The sequence below is a fragment of the Calliphora vicina genome, chromosome 3 (genome assembly GCF_958450345.1).
Source record: "Calliphora vicina chromosome 3, idCalVici1.1, whole genome shotgun sequence".
In the NCBI taxonomy this organism is placed as follows: Eukaryota; Metazoa; Arthropoda; class Insecta; order Diptera; family Calliphoridae; genus Calliphora; species Calliphora vicina.
Window position 1 is genome coordinate 3,865,717 of NC_088782.1, and position 23,215 is coordinate 3,888,931.

Consider the following 23,215-nt stretch of genomic DNA (forward strand, 5'->3'; position numbering starts at 1 on the left):
TAGGTTCCATGCGAATTAAAGCCGAGAGACCTTGAAATAAGAATTTGCATGTCCAAAATGATGCTTGAACGATATAAAAGAAAATCAATTTTTGCTCCAAATCACTACTTGTGATGAAAAATGGATCCAACCAGTCGAATAGACACCAAAGTCAAATATCCATGCCGCTAAGGTAATTCTCTGTATTTGGTGGCTGCTGAAATCTGATCATCACAGGAAACTTTACCGAATGCAACTGATTCGAAAAACGAAAAGAATATGCGGCCAGGCATGAAATCATGACAACGCTATGCCACATGTTGCAATACCTGTCATAAACTAATGGTTGGGAAGTTTTACCTCACCCCCCATATAGTACAGACATTGCCCCGTCCGACTACTATTTGTTTCGATCGATGCAGAACGCTCTCTCTGGGATACGCTTCACTTCAGAGCAGAGTATCCGAAAATGGCTTGATTCATTCTTGACCTCAAAAGTTGAGCAGTTATTTTAGCGCGGAATCCATATGTTGCCAGAAAGATGGGAAAAGGTCATAGCTAACAATGGCCAAGACTTTGAATAAATTTATATTGTACAAATGTTGAAAAAATAATAATAAAGACTAAAAATCCCGCATTTTTATATCATAAACTCAATACTACTCGGAGTGTTCGTGAAACCTCTTTTACTTAAGAGGTTTTCTAAAGAAATTGAAGACTATGTCAATAAACCTCAATTGACTGATGCCTTAAAAATCAACCTAAACTAAGCCATCGCTTAAATTTAGCTGGATATATGTATGTGGCAGAGTCATTGGATCTATCTGATCTGTGTTACTGTGCGAAGTCGCCACATTTGAACGGCTCATTTTCGTTTTTCATCGGACAAAACTCTGTAACTTTTGAACCGATAGAGATATTTTAGACATTTTTTTTTTGGTGGACAGATAACTTCTTTTTTAGCAGTTGTTGCGCAATTTAAGGTTAAAGTTGAACTTTTAATTTTTGTATAGCATTTAGTACGAAAATGCAAATTTTTTGTTTTATGAATCAGCTATACTTATTAAAAAAGTTATCAGCAGATAAAAACAAGTAAAGATGTATGTATTTTCGGTATATAATACCCTACACTATAATTTATTTTCGTGAATGATTTTCGGAAGAGGGCATTATATGGCAGCTATGACTAATTATGGACTTATCGCCATGAAATTAGGTCGTGTGATTTACGTCTATATGGAAGTTATTTCTATTGAATTTTATGTTTATACCAACATTTTTAAGAGATTTATGCTCATTAAAGTGATTTTCGGAAGCGGGTCTTATATGGGAGCTATGACTAATTATGGACCGATCATCATAAAATTAGGTGACATTAATTTTGTGTATATAAAACTTATTTGGAAAACAAATTGTGGAGATACATATACAGTGGGGAGCTCAAATGAGTACATGTTTCTATTTTGTGCACTTCTTATGGAATAAAAATAAAACTAATAAAGCAAATCCAAAAATGTTTTCTGTCATTTATTTTATGTTTAATATGTAACAAAATTAATTACAATTCAAAACAAAAAACATCCAGTTCTAAATAAAAAAAACAGACAAAACTAAAATAACTCGCATGTACTCAATTTTGCACCCCACAATAACTTTAGGGAAGAATTGCATTTTTTAAAAAAATGTTCAAAATCCTTTATTACGTAAATAAAATTTTACATGCATTGGCATATTTTCTATCAATTTTTCATTAACTTTTTTTGGAATACTCTCTCTCTCGTGCTTAATCCGCTGTTAAAGCTCGTACAAATTGGTAGGAGTTAATCGGTATTGTTTCAACCGCCAATTCTCGATTCACTAAAAATTCTCAATAGGATTGAACTCAGGACATTGAGCTGATAACTGCATTAATAAGAAATTTTTCTAGGAACACCATTCTTTACGATTTTTGACGTGTGCATTGGGTCACCATCCTATTGAAAAATTACTTCTTCTGCAGGATTTTCTCTTTTATATACAAAAACGTGATGATGAGACTAAAAAATCGGTATGGTGAGTCTGCAAAATACGCAGATGGTTTTCTTTACCCATTATTTCATTGATTCTTTGCATTGGTCCAAGGTGGCACCATATAAAGCAACCCCATATCATTACCGTGTTTTACTGTTTCCTTACTGTATCACCAATTTTGAAAAAATCGGCGAAATAATGAGTTAAGAAGACTATCTGCGTATATTGAAGACTAATCATACCGAATTTATAGACTTGCCATTCCGATTTTGTAGATAAGAGCGCCAATCATGCCGAAGAAGTTATTTTACAGCAGAATGGCGAATTAAAGCACTCATCAAAAACTTTGAAAAATGGTTTAGTGAGCAAAATTTCTACCGAAATAGTGTCCAGTTCGATATACTGACCTCAATACGTAATCATCTTTGTGTTTTTCACATTCATCTTTTGACTTTGTAGATTATAACGCTTATCCTGCAGAAGAAGTAATTTTTCAATAGGATGGTGACCCAATGCACACGTCAAAAATCGTAAAGAATGGTGTTCCTAGAAAAATTTCTTATTAATGCAGTTATCAGCTCAATGTCTTGAGTTCAATTCTATTGAGAATTTTTAGTGAATCGTGAATTGGCGGTTGAAACAATACCGATTAACTCCTACCAATTTGTACGAGCTTTAACAGCGGATTGAGCACGAGAGAGAGAGTAATCCAAAAAAAGTTGATGAAAAATTTATAGAAAATATGCCAATGCATGTAAAATTTTATTTACGTAATATAGGATTTTGAAATTTTTTTTAAAAAATGCAATTCTTCCCTAAAGTTATTGTGGGGTGCAAAATTGAGTACATGCGAGTTATTTTAGTTTTGTCTGTTTTTTTATTTAGAACTGGATGTTTTTAGTTTTGAATTGTAATTAATTTTGTTACATATTAAACATAAAATAAATGACAGAAAACATTTTTGGATTTGCTTTATTAGTTTTATTTTTATTCCATAAGAAGTGCACAAAATAGAAACATGTACTCATTTGAGCTCCCCACTGTATAAATTAACCATTTACGACCGATAAAGTATCATTTTGGGAGTATGGGTGCTAGGTGAAATAGTTGACCGATTTCAGTCCTCGGGCCAAAAAAAATGTATGTACCAAATTTTATCGTAATATCTTCAAAATTACGACTTGTACTTTGCGCCAGTCATATGAACAAGTAAAATAAAAATAGAAAAAAAATTGGGAGTAATTTCATTCAAATGAAAAAAGTGTTCAACAAACAGGTCAAAACAGGTCAATAAGTATATATACGCTTAAAGAGGACACCTTGGACTTTCTCCTGGTAGTAAAATTTGTTTAACCCCTTTTGACCCTAAGCACTTTTATTCCACTGAAATTCAAATTTGGCTAAAATATAGTACCTGAGAAAAAAATTATTAACACATAAGGTATAAACCCGTACAGTGACAAATCAGATCAGCTCTTAAAGACTATTATCCTACCAACATAACAAAAGAAAAATTATCCAATTATCTATAAAGTTTGCGAGTAATGATAATTTACTTCCGATCAAATTTACAAAAATCACATTTTTACCACGCACACAATTGACAATATTTATACCCTTCACCTTCGTGAGAAGGGTATATATAAGTTTGTCATTCCGTTTGTAATTTCTACATTTTTCATTTCCGACCCTATAAAGTATATATATTCTGGATCCTTATAGATAGCGGAGTCGATTAAGCCATGTCCGTCTGTCTGTCTGTCTGTCTGTCTGTCCGTCTGTCTGTTGAAATCAGTTTTCTGAAGACCCCAGATATCTTCGGGATCCAAATCTTCAATAATTCTGTCAGACATGCTTTCGAGAATTTTGCTATTTAAAATCAGCAAAATCGGTCCACAAATGGCTGAGATATGAGGAAAAAACCAAGACAACCTCGATTTTTGACCTATTTTTGACCTATATCTGTATTACTAAGATATTAATATAGACAATATGGATATCTAATGATAGATATTTCAAAGACATTTGCAACGATGTATATAAGACCATAGTAAGTTGGACCTACAATGGGTCAAAATCGGGAAAAAAATTTTGAACCCGAATTTTTTTAAAAAAAAAAAAAAATTGAAAAAACAAAAAAAAAATTTTTTAAATTTAAAAAAAAAAAATTTTTAAAATTTAAAAAAAAAAATTTTTAAATTTAAAAAAAAAGTTTTAATTTAAAAAAAAAATTAAAATAACAATCGAAAAATTTTTTTTTCCAAAAAATTCAAAAAACAACTGGAAAAAAAATTAAATTTTGTTTACCTAAAAATATTTAAAATTTTGAAGTATAATTTGGTGAAGGGTATATAAGATTCGGCACAGCCGAATATAGCACTCTTACTTGTTTTATCTAATTTTTTGGCTACTTTAGTTTCAATGTGTTTACTATTGAATGGCATTAAAATATTTGAAATCGGAGTTAACAAAAAGTTGGACTTTTGGCCGATGAAATTGAGATATGAGCCACCGTGCGACGACATATTTCACACAAAAAAATACAATAATTCCATTTTGACTCCCACTTTAATTCCATTTCCACCTTTTAAACCATATTCTGTACTTCAAAAATATAAAAAAACAAACCATCTGATTAATTTGTTTAACAAATGTTCCAAAATGATTCTAACCCCCAGTAACACGAAGTCTGGTTATGTGCTAACTAATAGTTATACTGACAGTTTTCATACAAAAATAATTTTAACCCACAGTATAACTGTTAGTTAAAGCTTAACCAGTGTTAATGGGGGTTACAAATAAATATTTTACAATCCGAATATTTGCATTAATATTTTGAAATATTTGTCCGATTTGTACAAAAGAGTTGATAAAAAGGTTAATAATGTTTTGTTTATGATGGACCCATTGTACTCCTGTGTTTAAATGTGACATCTCCGAGGACAAAATTCTTCTATTGCTATTTCAAGTTTTGATATAATTCCACTTTTGATTACGACAATGACGAATCGTTTATAACATAGAATACTGTGATATTAGACCATTAACAATCAGATCAGATTAACAGGAGGTTAAACCCGGATACTTTGCTAATATAAATACCAAAAAATTAAATTTCAAATTGCCAAAGCAAAAAATCTCATTATGAATTTTTAAAACTAGTTCTTCCACACAATTTAACATTATCTCATCAAACGTCCATCATCCTGAAAACTAACATTGTTTAGCAATTATGAAAATTAGTTTTAAAACGTCTCCTATTTAGACACATTAAGAAACTTCCGTTGTACAAAAAACTAATGAACGAAATTGTTTTACAAATAAAATCAAAAGATTAATGATTTTAACCGCCTTTCAAAGCAAATAAACAAAAAATACAAAAAGAAAAACTAAAAATTTTCCAACTTTAAATCAAAAAAAAAACCAGTTAAATAATTACGACAGCAATTATCGTTTGAAAAAAACATGATCATCTCCATTTAAAGATACGACTAAAAACATAGAAAATGAAAAAAAAACATTGAATATATGAATGTTCAATTGAATAGTAGTTGTTTGTTTTTAAACCAAAGTCAAGGTGATTTGAAGCCAGACTTTACGAAAAACTAAGAAGAAGACAATCAAATATATTTTACAATAATCAAGATAAAAGAGATGTTCAGGCGATTAGAAGATGAGAAGAAGGAAAATTTGTCTCACAGTTGAAAATACTTGATTTTTAAAATTTTTTATTAAGTGCAACAGTGTTAGTTGTTGTTGTTGCAAGATCATGTAATAATGTATGTGTTGCAATTTTGTTTCGTTTTTTTTTCGGTTGCTGCAGTTTCGCACAATTGCGCAACTTTTTCTTTTTTTGTTCATTCATTTTTTTGCTGTCTGCCTTTATTTTTCAATATAACCAGTTTCCACTGAAAGCGAGAAAAGAAATCACTGTTGTTTAAAATAAATCGTACCAGAAATGACAAACGGAAGCAGCGCCATTGCTGATCATTCAAAAATAAAAAAAATAAACAAAACACAGTTTAATGCAAAAAAAACAAGTATTTTTTGGCGCGCAAAATTTTGTGGCGAATGCATAAACTTAAATCATTACCATGAATGAGTTGCTAAATGTAACAAGTCTATAATTGTGAAAACTTTAAGTGAAGACTTAAAACATAAATTCTCTTACATTTGAGAACCTGCATTGTCAATTATTTTTTTAAAAAATTTAATCTTTAGCTGAAATCATTATTATTTTGCTTTTCATTGCACAGTTGCAGCTGAAGTGAGATCATATTTTGAGAATGTTTCGACAAGTTCATTTGAAAACCAGTAGAATAATAAAATGCCTACATTAAATTGTTGCTTAACCAAGTATTTATGAGACTTGCACAAACCATACGATCATATTTTCTATGAGACTCACAAACAATTGAGGACTCACGTACCAAACAATAGGATTTGAAATTGTTTTATTAAATTTTATAGGAAAATAAAACACAACAAAGACAATTTATAATTCCAAGCAGCTTTTAAAACCAAGAAAATATTTATAAATATGCAAAACTGATCTTGTATTAGATATACTTCTACTTTTTTGCTTTTGCTGATAACCTCCGATCGACACTAATTAAATATTTTGTAATTCTTCCTCCATGTCATGAGAACCATTATTTTCCTGCTTCTTTTGCTCGTCTTTGCCATAATGGCCAAATGTTAGATTGACATCAAATGCTGAACGCTCAAATATCTCCAGTGGAGTGTAGTTGTTTTGTATGGGCCAAAAAAGTGCCTCTTCATCTTGATGAGTTGGTATAACCCGGTAGGTTAGAGCAAAATCTTTAACTGTGTGATAGAATTTATTTGCACTCAACACCAAATCAATGCGCTGCAATTCAGGCAATAGTTTGTTATAAGGATCAGGAGGTAATAAAAATAGATCAGCTGGGGTTTCCTTAGGGGTTTCAATTGAATCTTGCGCTATAAATTGCAATGGAAATATTATTAGTCATTGGTTTTTGTTTAGCATGTTTGGACTTACCGGCTTTTCTTAATTGATTTGATAAAGTTTCAACTATAGCCTTAACTTTTTCCTTTATTTTCAAATGCTGAACCGCCATTAGCTTGTGATCGTTGGTAGTTGAGGGAGGAAATTTCTCATTAATATTAATGGCAGCTGAACGACGGCTATAGAAGCAATTGAAGTAGGTCTATAATAATATAAAGTAGTGACAAGAGCAGGAATCATATTTTTACCAACTTACCTCACCAATTTTATCCTCCACCAAAAACACTCTCGAGCTGGCCCAAATTCTATCATGAACTCCGGCCAATTCTTCGAAAAATATCGCTAGCATATCCTCAGCTCCCTCAATCATCAGATACGTATGACTACAGCCCATGACAATAAACAATCCAGACAAATGATCTGCTGTACTTTTCTTTCTCTCACATACAGCAAATATTTCATCGAAATAATGTTGAAAATATTCACGAAAATCCGATTGCTGCAAATCGGAAACTGTAAAATACATATTGCGGCAATACTCCTCAAGCTTTTCCTGCTCAATGTTTAGGGCCAGTATGAAGACCCTTTGAAAATATGTCTTACGACCCAATTGCTCCAATTCCTCACGCATATAAACATTAAGAGCTTTGCGTATTTGAAAGGTTTCAATTTCGGTTTTGGGCAGAAATCTGGAGGGTTTAGCAAAGCGTCCATAACGTGAGGCTCGGATTTTTGTAACATTTTCATGGTCGTTTTCTGTTTGCTGTTGTTCTGGCTTTTTAGTGGGCAGTAACAGACGATTTTTATGCATTATATTTTAACCAAAATAATCACAAAATCAAATCAAACTAATTATGGCAAGACTGTAATTTTTGTTATTTTTTTTTTAATTTAATGTTGCTATGTATTATATTGGTAACCGGGTGAACCATTATTTTGTTATTTATTATTTTGTATTTTTGTTTTCTTTTTTGTAGTTGGTGTGTCTGGAAATTTCAAGTGTTTTAGCCAGCGATCAATATCACATACAAACTGATGAGGGTCCCGAACGATATTTTCGTTTTCAAACCAACAATGGTCAATTTCGGAAAGAGAAACGTTTACAGGATGGCACAGTCATTGGTAAGTTATTTAACTTAATATTTAATTGCAATCTTGATAACACGCTACAAAACTACAAGGATTTTATTTGTAAGCTTTTCCCAAAACACACACTTTTTGAAAAAGAGAACGGTTGTCTTAATACATAATAGGAATTCCAAGAAAATTCTGCTCAAATAAGTTTAATGGCTTAAAAATGCGGGATTTACAATAGATAATAAATAACTTTTTAATAACTTATATGTCATTTTGAAGGGTACATATCTGTCATTTATTCTCACTTAGTTATTGAACATTATAGATACGAATCAGTTGGTTTCAGTAATATGACAATAGATTAAAAACCAAAGAAAATGTCAAAATGGTTGTGGTTTGGAGAGAGGGACAAATATATATTACAATCGTTATATTTTTCTCTCTCCCTGCAAACCACAACCATAGAGAATAGACATAGAGCGGAAACTCTACTGTCAAAGACCTAACTCAGTTGTCAAAAACCTAAGTGGTGAGAATGTATTAGTAGAAAAAACTATGTGAAAACAAAAACAACACTCGTATGTGTGATTATTTTGAGTAATTTTTTTGTTTGAGTTTTTTTTCTAGTTTCCGCTCTATGTTCTCTATGACCACAACCATTGAAAAGTGGTTGTAGAACGTCAAAATAACCATGCGATTAGATATTACTTTTTTGACAAATGTCATTTGTTGCATGAGTTTTTTTTTAATTCGAAAATGACGAAAGCGTCATATGCGAGAAGTTTTGCTTTACTTTACTTAATTTGAAAAAAAGTCCGCTGAGGCAGTCCGATTGCTCACCGAAGCTTATTGTGAATGTGTTTCATGGGTTTCAACGTGCGGGAGTTGGTTTGTAAGGTTCAGATTTTGACACGGAAGACAAAGATCGACCAGACCAGTCAAAAAACTTTGAAGACCAAGAATTGGAGGCATTACTCCATGAAGATTGTTGTTAAACTCAACAAGAGCTTTCAAATACATTGGGAGCAACTCAAGTAACTAATTTCAAAACGGATTCAAGCAGGATTCAACCAAAAGCAGGGAAAGCCGATTTTGCATGTCGGAAATGATGCTTGAACGCAATAAAAGAAAATCACTTTTGCAACGAATCATTACTTGCCATGAAAAATAGATCCATTATGATAAACCGTAGCGAAATAGTAAAGCCCAGGCGATCAACCGAATCGACAACAAAACCAAATATCCATGGCAATAAGGTAATTCTCTGTATTTGGAAGGAACAAAAGGGTCATATATATATGAGCTGCTGAAATCTGTACCGAACGTATCTGAGCATTGGCCGAAAAACGCCCAGACATGAAACCATAATATTCCATTATGACAATGCAATGCCTGTTAAAAACTATTTATAATGCCTCACCCGACTTATAGTCCAGCCCTTGAACCATCCGAATACTAATTGTTTCGATCGATACAGAACGCTCTCTCTGGGATACGATTCATCTTAGAACAAAGTATCCGATATTGGCTTGATTCGTTCTTGGCCTCAAAAACTGTTGCCAGAAAGATGGGAAAAGGTCATAGTTAACAATGACCAATACTTTAAATACTTTTATATTGTACAAATGTTTCAAAATAAATGCAAAATATTGGAAAAAATCCATCATTTTTAAGTCGTACATTTTTTGGAAAAAAAAAACATTAATATTAGTGGTTATTATGTCGAACTTTTCAAAAACATTTTGTCAAAACTACATCAAAAATACATTTATGCCAAAGGTTTACGGGTTCTGTCAAAAGTGACGTTTATTTCAAAAATTAAGTTTTTTCAAAAAATGACAATTTGGGTCAAAAATACGATGTTGTGTCAAATCTTATACACCCTTCACCAAATTATACTTTAAAATAAAAATTGTATATATTTTTAAGCATAGCTGTAAATGAATCATTAATTTTTGAATTAATTCGCGAATCATTCACACAAAAAATTTAATTAAATGAAATTTGAATCAATTCAAATGAATTTGGTAAAAATGAATTGCAATTCGTTTTCAATTCATTTGAATTGAATTGATTTTGAATTAATTCAAATGAATTAGAAAAAAAACAATTAGCAATTCATTTGAATTGAATTCATTTCCAACTCATATGAATTGATTGAAATTTGAATTGATTTTGTAAGTAAATCTAGTCACTGTCGTTTTGTCATTCAACTAATTTTTTATGTTTATGTTTTTTATGTTTTATGCATTACATACATTGTTATTTTTCCTGATTTTTGATTATTTGTGAAAGATAGTTTTATTTTTTTGAAATAAATATAAGGTAAATATTAGCAAAAAGTTTGTCGTTGGTTGGTCCTGGCTCACAAAATTTCAAAAATTATTAATTGATTCTTAAATATTAAATGTGTTTTGTCGTGCAGCATATTTCAAAATAAAAATCAGTTCTTCTTTAAGAAACAAACTCCAAACACAATGATTTCATTGATCAGGCTCGGATACAGGACAAGGCTTTTCAATTTTTGGTTGATCAAAAAGTAAAAAATCGTATAGCAGAAACGAAATCTACGGAAAATTTTAAGAAATTTTCCCAAAGAAACCATAGATCTAAAATCAAATCCTATCTTGCGCATTTCGTCTTTTATTTCAGTATTTTTTAATAGTATTTGATTTTAGACCTATGGTTTCTTGAGGAAACTTTCTTAGAATTTTCCGTAGATTTCGTTTCTGCTATACTTTTTGATCGACCCAGCCTAATATACAGTGGTGGCCAGGAATTTAAGAGAAAAATTGTTTGCTAAATTCCATGTAATTGTCAATTATTTTTTCAAATATTTCCACAAATATGTATGCATGAGGACTGTTTTAGCACACAAGTGTGTTTTTTTCGACTGTGTCAATTCATACATATTCACCATGAACAAATACAATTTTTCTACAACTTGATCAAACAAATTTTTTTTAAATAAACATATTTTCTCACATTTATATCATTATAATTTTATTATTATAAAATATTCGGACCAAATTTCGTATTTTTAGTTCCATTAGTTTCGGTCATATCATGTTATTAACAGCGGATGTTCGCTGAGGTGGGTCAACGTATTTCCACATATCTTTGTCCATATATGTTTTACCGATTTTTCCAAACATTTTTGAGAAACTAGAAACATTAATAATAAATTTCATACCCTTAGAGGTCCTTTTATTTTGGCTCTAACGCACAAATTCAGTTGATGAAAAAAATTGAAGTATTTGTCTTAAATTGGTGGCCACCACTGTACATATTCTGTGGGGTCGCAAATGATAAATGTAGAAATTTAAAACGTAATGACAAACTTATTGCCACTCATGGTGAAGGGTATAATTACCTTTTGCGTCAAAAGTGGCATACGAATACTTAGGTCAATAACTAGACATCTTTCACCCGAAAATCAGTTAAGCGCTCAGAACTCCCTTATTCGCATCATGTCATAATTAAAAACTATTTCATACATACTAAAATCATTCCACTAAATTTTATGACTATCGATCCAAAATTAGTCATAGCTCCCATATAAGGCCCACTTGCAAAACAAATATTTTTAAATTAATATTCAGCACTCACAGATATGTTCATAATGGTCCATTTTCTCATTGGACTCATTCGAAAATCACAGATATGCTTCATAAAATCTTAAACCACAATACCAAATTTTTAGAGGACCAATCCAAATGTAGAAACAACTTTACTTTGAGCTTTTTCATATAAAAATCTATTTTAAGAATCGTTTCTTTATGTAACATTCTGTTTAACTAAAATTTCTTAAAATTTTAATTTAGGTACCGAAGCCTGGATAGATGCAGCTGGTTATTTAAGACTCAAGGATTATATAGCCGATAAGCAGGGTTACCGAATTTTGAAATCAAAAGTAGTTTATGTGGGTCAAGGCACAGAAATCGATGTAAGTAAATGAAGACAAAATTATTTAAAAGCAGCTGGTTTCATTATTTAAGATTTAATACAAAATTATGAAATTATAAAATTCTATTACAATTCTAGGCTGCCATTAAATCAACCAAATCAGTTCCTGCTCAATCAGGTGTTTTAGTTGATGCTAAACAAGGTTTACAAAACCGACCCAACAGTATCTCAAGTCATAGTTCGAATATTTATACACAAGTTACGACTACCGTAGCACCCACCACTGCCCCACCCGTAATCACTACCACAGAACCACCCATTTTGGGCTATTTATCACCAGCCGAGGCAGCTAAACTAGAACCTTCACCCTATTTAGGTTTCGATCATTATCCAAATGAATTGCCAGAGCCACCCAAACGCAGACAACCGGTAGTTTATGCGCGTCCTAAAGCACAGTACAACTATCAATATAGTACGACAACTGAAAGCCCTGAAATACCACTGCCCTCCATAGATATGGAACCGCCTAGAGAAAGTACACCACGCCGAAGAATAAGACCCATTGCAGTAGCACCTATAAATCCCCAACCAATTTCCGGAGAAGAATTAAACAAGTCTGCTTATGGCTACTCAACACCTAAACCTTTTGAGGCTGTGATAAGAACTAGTACAGCAGCTCCTAATGCGGGTTACTACTATGGACCCAATTCGTATGCCCTAAATGTTCAACCTCCACAAGCCCTGCCCCTCGATGTCAATGCTTTGGAAGGTGGTTTATTGCCCCCCTTGCCCCCTCTCTATCAGCGTCGTAGAGTGCCGGTACAAGCCAACAATGGTGACTATGCTGCCAGCTACAATGCACCCGATTACAATGATGTTACTGTTGCGCGCAATGGCTTCCGCTATGTCCTACCCCATCAATATCATGAAGAGCAACAAATATCAGACACTAAAAAGGCTGGCAGTTTCGGTTATGTGGATCCCTTCGGCATAAGACGTGTTGTGTATTACAATGCTTCACCCGAAAAAGGTTTCATACACCGAAATCGCAATCGTTATGTAGGTCTGGGAGCACAACCGTACGATGAACCTCAACCCGAGAATTTGTAGAAAAGGCTTACGAGACTTGTTTCCTCCCTTTAAAACTAAGGTTCATTAGCGTGCTTAAACTTCATCTGCAAAAAAAAAAATAGAAATCCCGGAAGTGCTGATTGTGCTATGTACAACATAATATAGGACACTTGGCTTTCCGGGATTTTACTAACTTAGCTTGTAATAACAACACTACTCTCATACTAAACTCAGCTAACACATTTCTAACCACAAATACTAGCCAAAGATGAAGTCAAATTAGCAGTGTCCTTTACCTAAGTATAACCACATTAAGCATCCATATTTTAAAGTCTTTGAGCCCACATCTACAAAAACAAACCAGCCAACCTCAACGAAATGCTTTAAATATTTTATTTTATTATTTTTCTAACCGAATTTTCTGTGTTAATTAATTATTTTTTCCTCCCAATTATATTGTGTATTATTTAAACAAATTTTTAATTTTAGTTTGTAGGAAATAAGTACGATACTCTACAATTCGAAACAAACCAAACCCAACCGTCCAGTCAGTCAGTCAACCTTCATCCACTTCACTTAGTCATTCGTTCGTTTGTTGGTTCGTTTGTTCATTTGCTTGTTCATTCCTAATCATTTTATTTTACTTATTTAAGTTTGTATGTCTGATTTGGATGGATGGTTTAGTTAAAGACGAAATACAAAAGCACTTCCATAATTTAGTTTATTTTATATTCATTTTTCCAAATAGTCTCTTTCCACTCCTACTTCACTATATAACTACATATGCAAAGGCACAAAAATCTAGTTTAAAACTTCCTCAACTCAATTGCTTAGTTAATTTATTTTTTGTTTTTTTTTTGTTTTTCATTAATAACCTACTAAAGTATTTAGAAGTAATTTAAATAACGAAACAACTTGTGCAATTTAGCAACACGACATATGTTTAAAACATTTAACACAATTGAAGCGACTAAGCGATGATTTTGAGTGATCAAGTTAAACGATCGATTAATCTATAAAGATCTGAAATCAAGACTAATTAAGTGGCTATACTTTAGTCCAAATCTATTTCATTTTCTACAACTGGCCTATTAGAAGAAGAGATTTTAAGGAAGAATTTTAGCACGCATTGTGGTGGTTTGTCTCCAAGCCAATTGATCTCCCAGCACTGGACGTTACAATTATTACAGGCTGCAGATTTTACACGGTTTTGAATCTCTCACTTGTAATTTAAAGTAATTAAAGTTAACTTCAAATCAGAGCAGTAAATGAATCATTAATTTTTGAATTAATTCGCGAATCATTCACACAAAAAAATTAATTGCATGAAATTTGAGTCAATTCAAATGAATTTGGTATAAATGAATTGTAATTCATTTCTAATTCAAATGAATTTGTAGAATTTGCAAAGTGAATTGCAATTCACCAAATTATACTTCAAAACAAAAATTTCAAATATTTTTAGGCAAACAAAATTATTTTTTTTCCAAAGTTGTTTTTTTAATTTTTAAAAAAAATGTTCGAATTGTTTTTAAAATTTTTTTTAAATTTTCAATATTTAGCGAAAAAAAAAACTTTTGGTAAAAAAAAATTCGGGTTAAAAAATATTTTTTTCGATTTTGACCCATTGTAGGTCCAACTTACTATGGTGTTATATACGTCGTTGCAAAGGTCTTAGAAATATCTATCATTAGATATCCATATTGTCTATATTAATGACTTAGTAATCCAGATATAGGTCAAAAATCGAGGTTGTCCTGGTTTTTTCCTTACATCTCAGCCATTTCTGGACCGATTTTTTCGATTTTAAATAGCAACCGATCCAGAATACTTTATAGGGTCGGAAAATTATATTGTGGAATTATTCATTCCTCCTAGATCTGCTCTCTTGACTTTGATTGATTGAATCTCATTTTTGATTTCATTCATTTGAATTGAAATTCATTGTTCTAATTCATTTGAACGAATTGGAAATTAATTGCAATTCACTTTAACAAATTCATTTGAATTGAAAACGAATTGCAATTCATTTTACAGATTCATTTGAATTGAAAACGAATTGCAACTCATTTTTACAAATTCATTTGAATTGAAATTCATTTCTGCATAATTCATTTGAATTGATTCAAATTTCCTTCAATTCTTTTTTGCTGTGAAAAGAATTAATTCGTAATGAATTTAAATCAAAAAAGAATGATTCATTTACAGCTCTGCTTCAAATATATGAATTTTTGAACATGAATAGTAAAATTCCTCGAATTCTTTAATGAATTAAAAGAAGAAAATAAATTAAAAATCGTGAATATGTTGTGCAATCATCACCAATACGTACACACGGTTGTCAGATTGTCAGGAACATGCTCAGAAAATGGTTAACACAACCGTGAGAACTTATGTTGAAACATATGGGTGTTAACCATTTATTGAACATTTTCTGACAATATTGTAAGAATATGACAACCGTGTGTACGTAGCTTAAGAGAGACTCTGAATTGTAAGTCGTCCATCGCTTAGACTCAGCAATTGTGTTTACATCACCTAAATAATAAATTTCAATTTTCATGTATTTATTCTTCAATTAAACAGCTATAATGTTCATATTTGAAATGAAAAATGAATGCTTTTGAATACGTTTAGATAATTGTATAATTCATGTATTAATCTTGCCATATTAACATTATTTTAAATCACAAAAATTAAATAATTTTTTTTTAATGCATAAACTTAATCATAGTTAATTTATAATTACATAAATAAATAAATACATTATTTAATAAAATTATAAACAAAACATTATTAATATTTATAATTTAGTTGTCATTTTTAGTTAAAGAAAAAGAAAAAAAAAGAGTGCATAATTCTAAACAAGTATTTATGTATTTAAATAAAGTATATTTAATAATTTTTAGTTACAATATTTAAGAGATAACAAATTTGAAAGCAAATTATATAAGAAGTACGCCCCGAATTAGTTACCAAATGCATGTTACCAAATTTGGCAACAGATTGTTTTTTTTTAGTAGTTTAGAGTTACACATTTTAAAGCTAACACGTAATGTAAATGATTTTCAAATACTATGTATAATAATATATAAAAACTTCATTACTGAAAATAAATTGCATTTGTATGTGACCACATTTGGTTCGTTTTTTTGCGTACTTCTTCTTAATTTATTTAAAAAATTATTTAATTGTAAAATACATATTTAATATAAAGAATTTTAAAAAAATATACAAAAAAAAAATAAGCAATAAAGAACAAACAAATAACGTTTAAATAATTGAAAGTCGTTTTTATTTGATGGACATTTATGAGATTTTTTTGTATCATAAGGTAAGTGGTTCATGTAAAAAGTGATGGTAAGTTATTGATGACACGGTGCAAAAAACTTATTTTTCGATTTGATAATAATCATACACAAAATTACTTATAAAGTTGCAATAAAAGATTTTTGAAGCAAGACCGAAAAGACTCATTATCATTTAAAATGGTAGGCGATTTGGAACATACAGTGCTGAAAAATACAAAATCAAAATATGTACAACAAAAAATCTAAAGACATTTTTTTAAATTCGATTTATTTTGTCTTTTATCGAGGTCGACTTTTCGAACTTTCGACTTTTTAGGTAAATCGACTTTTCGACTTTTTTAGACAATTTTCGACTTTTTAAATTTTTTACCATTTCTTGTAAAAAATATGTAGTTTCTACATTTATAGATGCGCCTTTTGTAATGTTTAGCAATAAAAATAAAATTTATCAAGGCGATAATAGTTAGAAGAATGTTGGAAGAATTTTGTGTAGAAAAAAGCTTTATTTTATAAACATTTATTTATTATTTATATTAGCATACATTACAATAAATGCAAGTGTACCAAATTGCAATAGTTTAAGTTTAATGTTAAAATTAAATATTTTTTTAACAATCTAAAATGTCGACTTTTATCGACTATTTGACTATTTTCGACTTTTATCGACTTTTTCCGACTTTTATCGACTATTTTCGACTTTTATCGACCAAAAAGTCGATTTCGACTTTTCGACTTTTTGCTGAAAAACAACAATCGAACAATCGACTTATAGAACCCTACTATTCGGCTGTGCCGAATCTTATTCACATAATTATACTTTAAAATAAAATTTTTAAATATTTTTAGGTAAACAACATTTTTTTAAAAAATTAGAATTTCAACATTTAAAAAAAATATTTAAATTTTTTCAAATTTTTTTTTAAATTTTTTAAAAAAAAAATATGAAAAAATTAATTTTATGAAAAAAATTTTTTTTGGTGAAAAAAAAACTTCGGGTTAAAAATATTTAAAATATATTTTCCGATTTTGACCCATTGTAGGTCCGACTTGCTATGCGTTATATACGTCGTTGCAAAGGTCTTAGAAATATCGATCAGTATATATCCATATTGTCTATATTAATGAATTATTAATCCAGAAAAAAAAATTGGTCAAAAATCGAGGTTGTCCTGGATTTTTCCTTACATCTCAGCCATTTGTATACCGATTTATATAGCAACCGAGCCAGGTCTATTTGGAAAAATTAATTTCAACGTATAGACGGACAGAAGGACATGACTATATCGACTCCGCTATCTATAACGATCCAGAATATACATATGGGCAATTCCATATCATCGTACGTGACATTTGTATGTCTATAGAGTGGAATAGATTTTGCAAAAATAAGAGTATCTGAAAAATAAGTTGGTCTTTATGTTCCATTCAGAGGGTACTATATTTTAAAAAAATAATAAGTTCTTTCGAAACATTGTTGTCCAAAATATCGAACGAAATAAGGGTATATCGTGACATAAAACGGAAGTAATTTTGAGGTACATGTAGAAATATGCGAAAATTTTCGAATCGTCAGAGGCGTTAGGTTTTCTTTTAATTCCTTACACTAAACGAAATATTTTTCCTTTACAATCCGTCATATTTAAATAAAAACAATCTTTGGATGATTTTATAATAAATAAAATTTAATATCGTACGTGACAGATTTTTCTCTTATAATAAAACAATATATATTCTGTAAATATATGTATACAAAAACTAAAAAAGTGAATAGAAAATATACATTCGGTTTCAATAAACAATTTTATAATAGCAAACAATTAAGAGAGCTATATAGTAGTAGAAAAAAACTCAAACAAAAAAATTTCTCAAAATAATCACACATACGATTGTTGTTTTTGTTTTCACATAGTTTTTTCTACTAATACATTCTCACCACTTAGGTTTTTGACAACTGAGTTAGGTCTTTGACAGGAGAGTTTCCGCTCTACGTCTATTCTCTATGTATTCGGCTATGCCAAATCTTATATACCATTCACCAAATTATACTTCAAAATAAAAATTTTTAATATTTTTATTTAAACAAAATTTTGTTTCAGTTTTTTTTAATTTTTTGGAAAAAAAAATTTCGAATTGTTTTTTTTAAATTTTTTTTAATTTAAGACAGACGGACATGGCTTAATCGGCCTAATCAATATTCGGTAAAAATTCGCCGAACACCGAACATTTTATGAACGAAAAACATAGATTATGGTATTTTAAAGGGGAAATTACTTTTCAATATAATTAGTATAATACAAAAACTCATATTTTATTTTAAATGACTGAAAAAAACCAGCTAAATGGAGTCTCAGACGGACTCTATTAAATTTCATTAATTAATTCAAAGCTCTGATTGGAAAGCATTTTAAGAACTAGTAAAAAAACTTTAATATTTAAAATTTGTTTAAACAAGTAAGTATTTATATTTATTTATTTGAAATTTATTAATAACTACGATGTCTTGGCTTTCTCTTTCTTCTCCTTTTTCAACTTTTTAAGTTTTTCCTCCTTCTTTTCCGTGGTTTTCCTCTTAGCTTTAGACATTTGCTTAAAATTTTGTATAGTCTGTCTACAAACTAAAATCATGTTGATAATGCACATTAAAATCAAGAGTTCGAATAACAAAACAATATCAAAAGAATTTCTTGCAAAAACTCCTAAAGTATCCTTATTCGCAGAGATCACATGATCATTTGCTTGTGGATATTGCAATAAATGTTCCACCCACCAAACAGCGGAAGCTAAAGAAGGATTTTGTGGGTTTCTTAAAGTGTGCTGTAATTTGTGGGCTTTATTAAAAAGATTTTTATCGTTTAAGATTTTTTCAAAAGCCAAGGCTAGAGTAGCTGCTATATCACTCAATTGCAGGTTAATGGCAAAACCTTGTTCTTCTATTCTTTTGGCCAGCTAAAAAATTAAAGAGAAAATTAATATAAAAAATTAAAGTAATAAAAAAAGTACTTACATATCTTTGTTCTGGTTTTAAAATGATCGAGATCATTGGCTTACCATAGTACAAACACTCTTGAATGGGTAATATTTCAGGAACTGTTACAACAAACTTAATTTTATTAGTTGCTATTGAAAGTAACTCCTGATTTTCGAAACTATTTGCCATAAACAAATTATGTGGCTTATTTTTCAATGCTTTTTTACTATTTTTAACGTTCCAAATGAAATTATATTTTGGAAATTTACGAACACTCTCCAAAATGGTCTGCACATTAATTTCCCCCAACTGCTTTAAATCCAAATCTATTAAAACAATATTGGATTTTGAAATTTCTACAAATTTTAAAAGATCTGTAGTAAGGCTGGGGGTAGATGTGTTCTGTATGTGTAAACCGGGAACTGGTATGATATTAGCTGGTAAAGCTGTTAGAGTATGCAATACTGGATGATGATTGGCTAAAATAACTTTAAATCGTGGCATTATTTCGTTTAAAGATTTTGGAACATTAATATTTTGAACATGGTGAAACCAGAGACCTTCAATAACAGGTCTTACTATCCATTGGCTGTAACTGGAATTAAAAAAATGTTTAATTTATTTTTATTTATTACAAATCTTACTTACGCATAATCAAATCCATAGAGTGCCGAATTGTACAAACGTTTCCAATAATTCATGTTCCTGCCAAAATCACTCAATCCATAGGGATCTAATGCAGCATTTAAAACTGAATTCTGATTGATTTTTAAAATATCAGATGTTAAGGTAGAACTTGTTATACCAACTATTGGTATGCGGCCAAAGAGATGAGCTATATGCAACAAACAACTGGGTCCATAAGTCACATCATAAATAATCAAATCAATTGAACGCTTGCCCTTCAAGGCCAAGTTTAAAACTTGTGAAAAACCCAGAGATTCTAGGTTACCACGACATGTGGCCATGTGTTGATCATACCAATTGACTACCATTTTCCAATTACTTTGTTCCAAAGCATTTTCAGTATTATTTTTTATTTCATAACGTTGTTTAAGAAATTTGTTAGTATTTTCTAAATGTATAAAATCGATATTTGTTTCCTGTTCCAAATCCCATATTGAGGGTGTAACAACCGTTAAATCATGACCTTTAGCTGCCAATTCGTTGAGTAAAACTTTGTTCCTAAAAATTATTTTAAAAAAATAATAAAAATCAAAGTTTTAAGTTTGACATCTGAAAATAACTTACCATTTTATTGCTGTTTCGGTACCAACACCCAATAAACACAATATTTCTTTGGCCTCTGTTTGCCGTGTTTCAATTATTAGCAGTAATATTAATAAACACGTACCTCTGATCACTTTAAATTCCATTTTAATTATGACTAAATTTCATATTTTAAAAAATACTTGCACTACAGCTGGGGAAATTTGTTACTTTAGTTTGGCACAGAGGTATATTATAATTCTATCTGATAAGATAAGGTAGTAACCGAAAAACAAAGATATGAAATTTGTTTTGCCGGCAGAGATAACGAAAGCGCATTGTATTGAATTTAAACTGAGTACAGTGGTTAGTTTAAACAAATATTAAGTGGCTAAAAAATTATCAATTATCTGAAAGTTTTTTTTTTTGAACAATTTGGTATAGGGTGAATGCACCAGTAGTCGGCAGTTTAACTTTTTTTCAGTTTTTAAAGTGATACCATTATGAGTGCGAACATGGTATTGGGATGTAAATGGGTTATTCTTGTTTAGTAATTTGTATAGTTTTAGACTCAATTAATTCTTTTCAAGCAGTTTTTATTAAATTTGAGCAATTTACGTTTTTTTGAAAAAACACGATTTGTACCCGAAGTCGGCACCCTTGATCCTAATGTCGGCAATTTGTGACCCAATTGTCGGCATAGCATTTTTTATTAAGGAAAGAATAAAATCTTAAAAGAATTCAAGTTATTTTTTATTTAAAATATCAGCCATTTAAATAAATACTAATAAAAAACATAAATTAGTGCATTTGAGGTGAAACCACTGTGGGCAAATATCATATCCTACGTTTTTAGACCATCATCCTCAGGATCTGTGTCCAAATCCTCTTCACATGTGCCCCTAACTCGTTTTATCTTCCTTTTTTAATTTATTTTGGTTTATTTTATTTTTCTATTATCACTGTTGCGGTAACCATTTATGTTTATTTTATGTTTAAGTTACCATTCACATCATTGTAGCAATCATATATACATATGATTGTAGTAAATATTTATGTGTTTGTGGCAACCATGTTTATGATGTAATACTTCAACATATTGTGTTGTTCTAGGATTATGGTTATCATATTCTGAGATCAACATATTATGATAAATCATTAATCAATCATGTTAATGGTAACGTAAACATATTATGGTTACCGCAATCATATACAATATCCCAGTGACCATATTATTAAAAAACTTTGAAAAAATTTGAAATGTACAACTACAACTTGTTGGGATTGGACTTGAACAGTTAAAAGGCTGAAACCAAGTATTTGAATAATTATTTGATAAAGTTGGAGAAGAGTAGTGAACAGGTTTCAACGTTTCATTGTGATTTTCTGCAGCTAAAGTTGGCGATACTACCATATTTTCAACTTTTCCTTGTTAATTATGAACGTGCCTGCCTCTATGGTAAGATTACTCACAATTTCAATAGTTTGATAATTTATTTTTAAGTTATTGTTCTCTTCGATAATGTCATCGGAATCAATTCTACGCTCATATTAGGAGCTAGTCGGTTGACTATTTCAAAAGCTAGATCCAAATCCGTTTCTTTTCTCATTTTCAGGCCGATCACCTACTAATAACTCCAACTGATTTAGTAAAGAGCCTGTTTATTAAGGTACCTTACATGATTATTTTAGAGAGAACAGTTTAAAAACCCCTTTATACCATTTCTTTCCGGGTAGATCATATACAATTGGTGTGGTTTGCTGCTCTTCCTTCACGATTGATTGAACCGTGTTAAGTTAATCCTCACTTTCTTTGGAATTAGATAACACTGTTTGCGGCCCCATTCTCATAGGACCTTCGGAACCGTATAATTTGTCCTATATTTTTGAACGCGGAACTCCATATTGTTTACTGGCACCTAATACAGAAATCGGGCCTTCTCTCGCATAGAAAATATTTTAAGGCTTTTTCAGGATATTGGTGCATGGGTTTTTTTTCTGGAGTGTCCATATTTGGAATTCTAAGATGTTAGAATTAATAATACCTACTGAATCTCTAAATATTACTCTGTTTAACGATCTCCAGTCAAATAAAAAGCTGCTGCCGAGTTCAGGATGCTTGGTCTCCTATACTCGGCAGTTCTTAAAATGCTCAATTAAAACTGTGCCGACTATTGGGTAAACTCATTTCAAACTCATTTTCTCCAAATCTATTGTCAAGAGAGATGAGTAATAAACAAATTTGTAGAATTTGAGCTTAATACAAAAAATTAGCAATTTTCCTGAAGTCGGCATCACTATGCCGACTATTGAAAATCATAGAAAATTTTGTTCCTAATGACGGCATCAATTAAAATAACCAAAAAAAATATTTTTTGTGAAAACTTTCACATTGGAGGTAATATTTAAACAAAGTTTTATCTGTTAACACCACTCTGGTAAAAATATTACTTAAATTGATATGGTTACTAACTTGTTTTAGTTGGCCTTGCCACTAAAAAATTTCTTAAAAAACAGGCACTTCCGCACCAGTTGAAAGATGGTCACTTAATGAGGACAAAAATAGATGAAAATACTCATGTCACCCAAATTTAAACATTACATAAAGATAAATGAGTGTATGTTTAATTAAAGTTAAATCTTACTTTTGTATAAAATTATCGTTATTCTTATTTATTAAGCTTTTAAGTCAAA

General features: G+C 30.5%; 3 protein-coding genes across 3 annotated transcripts in view; 1 reads left to right on the forward strand and 2 right to left on the reverse strand.

The window, feature by feature from the left end:
- LOC135955788 (uncharacterized) overlaps window positions 1-16,314 on the forward strand; it is a 58,656-nt gene extending 42,342 nt beyond the window's left edge. The window contains exons 2-4 of the mRNA XM_065506149.1: window positions 7,957-8,101; window positions 11,881-12,002; window positions 12,101-16,314. Coding sequence (XP_065362221.1) covers window positions 7,957-8,101; window positions 11,881-12,002; window positions 12,101-13,072 — 1,239 coding nt within the window. The 3' untranslated portion in view covers window positions 13,073-16,314. The remainder of the gene's footprint in view (window positions 1-7,956; window positions 8,102-11,880; window positions 12,003-12,100) is intronic.
- On the reverse strand, window positions 6,585-7,848 carry LOC135955927 (uncharacterized). The gene is made up of 3 exons (XM_065506353.1): window positions 7,236-7,848; window positions 7,013-7,181; window positions 6,585-6,951 (listed from the first exon to the last, which is right to left on the reverse strand). The coding sequence occupies exons 1-3, from the start codon at window positions 7,788-7,790 to the stop codon at window positions 6,602-6,604; spliced, it is 1,074 nt and encodes a 357-aa protein (XP_065362425.1). The 5' UTR covers window positions 7,791-7,848; the 3' UTR covers window positions 6,585-6,601.
- A 2,454-nt stretch (window positions 16,315-18,768) lies between the features above and the next one.
- Window positions 18,769-20,688, reverse strand: Ugt305A1 (UDP-glycosyltransferase family 305 member A1). The gene is made up of 4 exons (XM_065503921.1): window positions 20,564-20,688; window positions 19,961-20,497; window positions 19,349-19,907; window positions 18,769-19,290 (listed from the first exon to the last, which is right to left on the reverse strand). Exons 1-4 carry the CDS (start codon window positions 20,686-20,688, stop codon window positions 18,835-18,837), a joined length of 1,677 nt encoding a protein of 558 aa, XP_065359993.1. The 3' UTR covers window positions 18,769-18,834.
- Window positions 20,689-23,215: the final 2,527 nt, after the last annotated feature.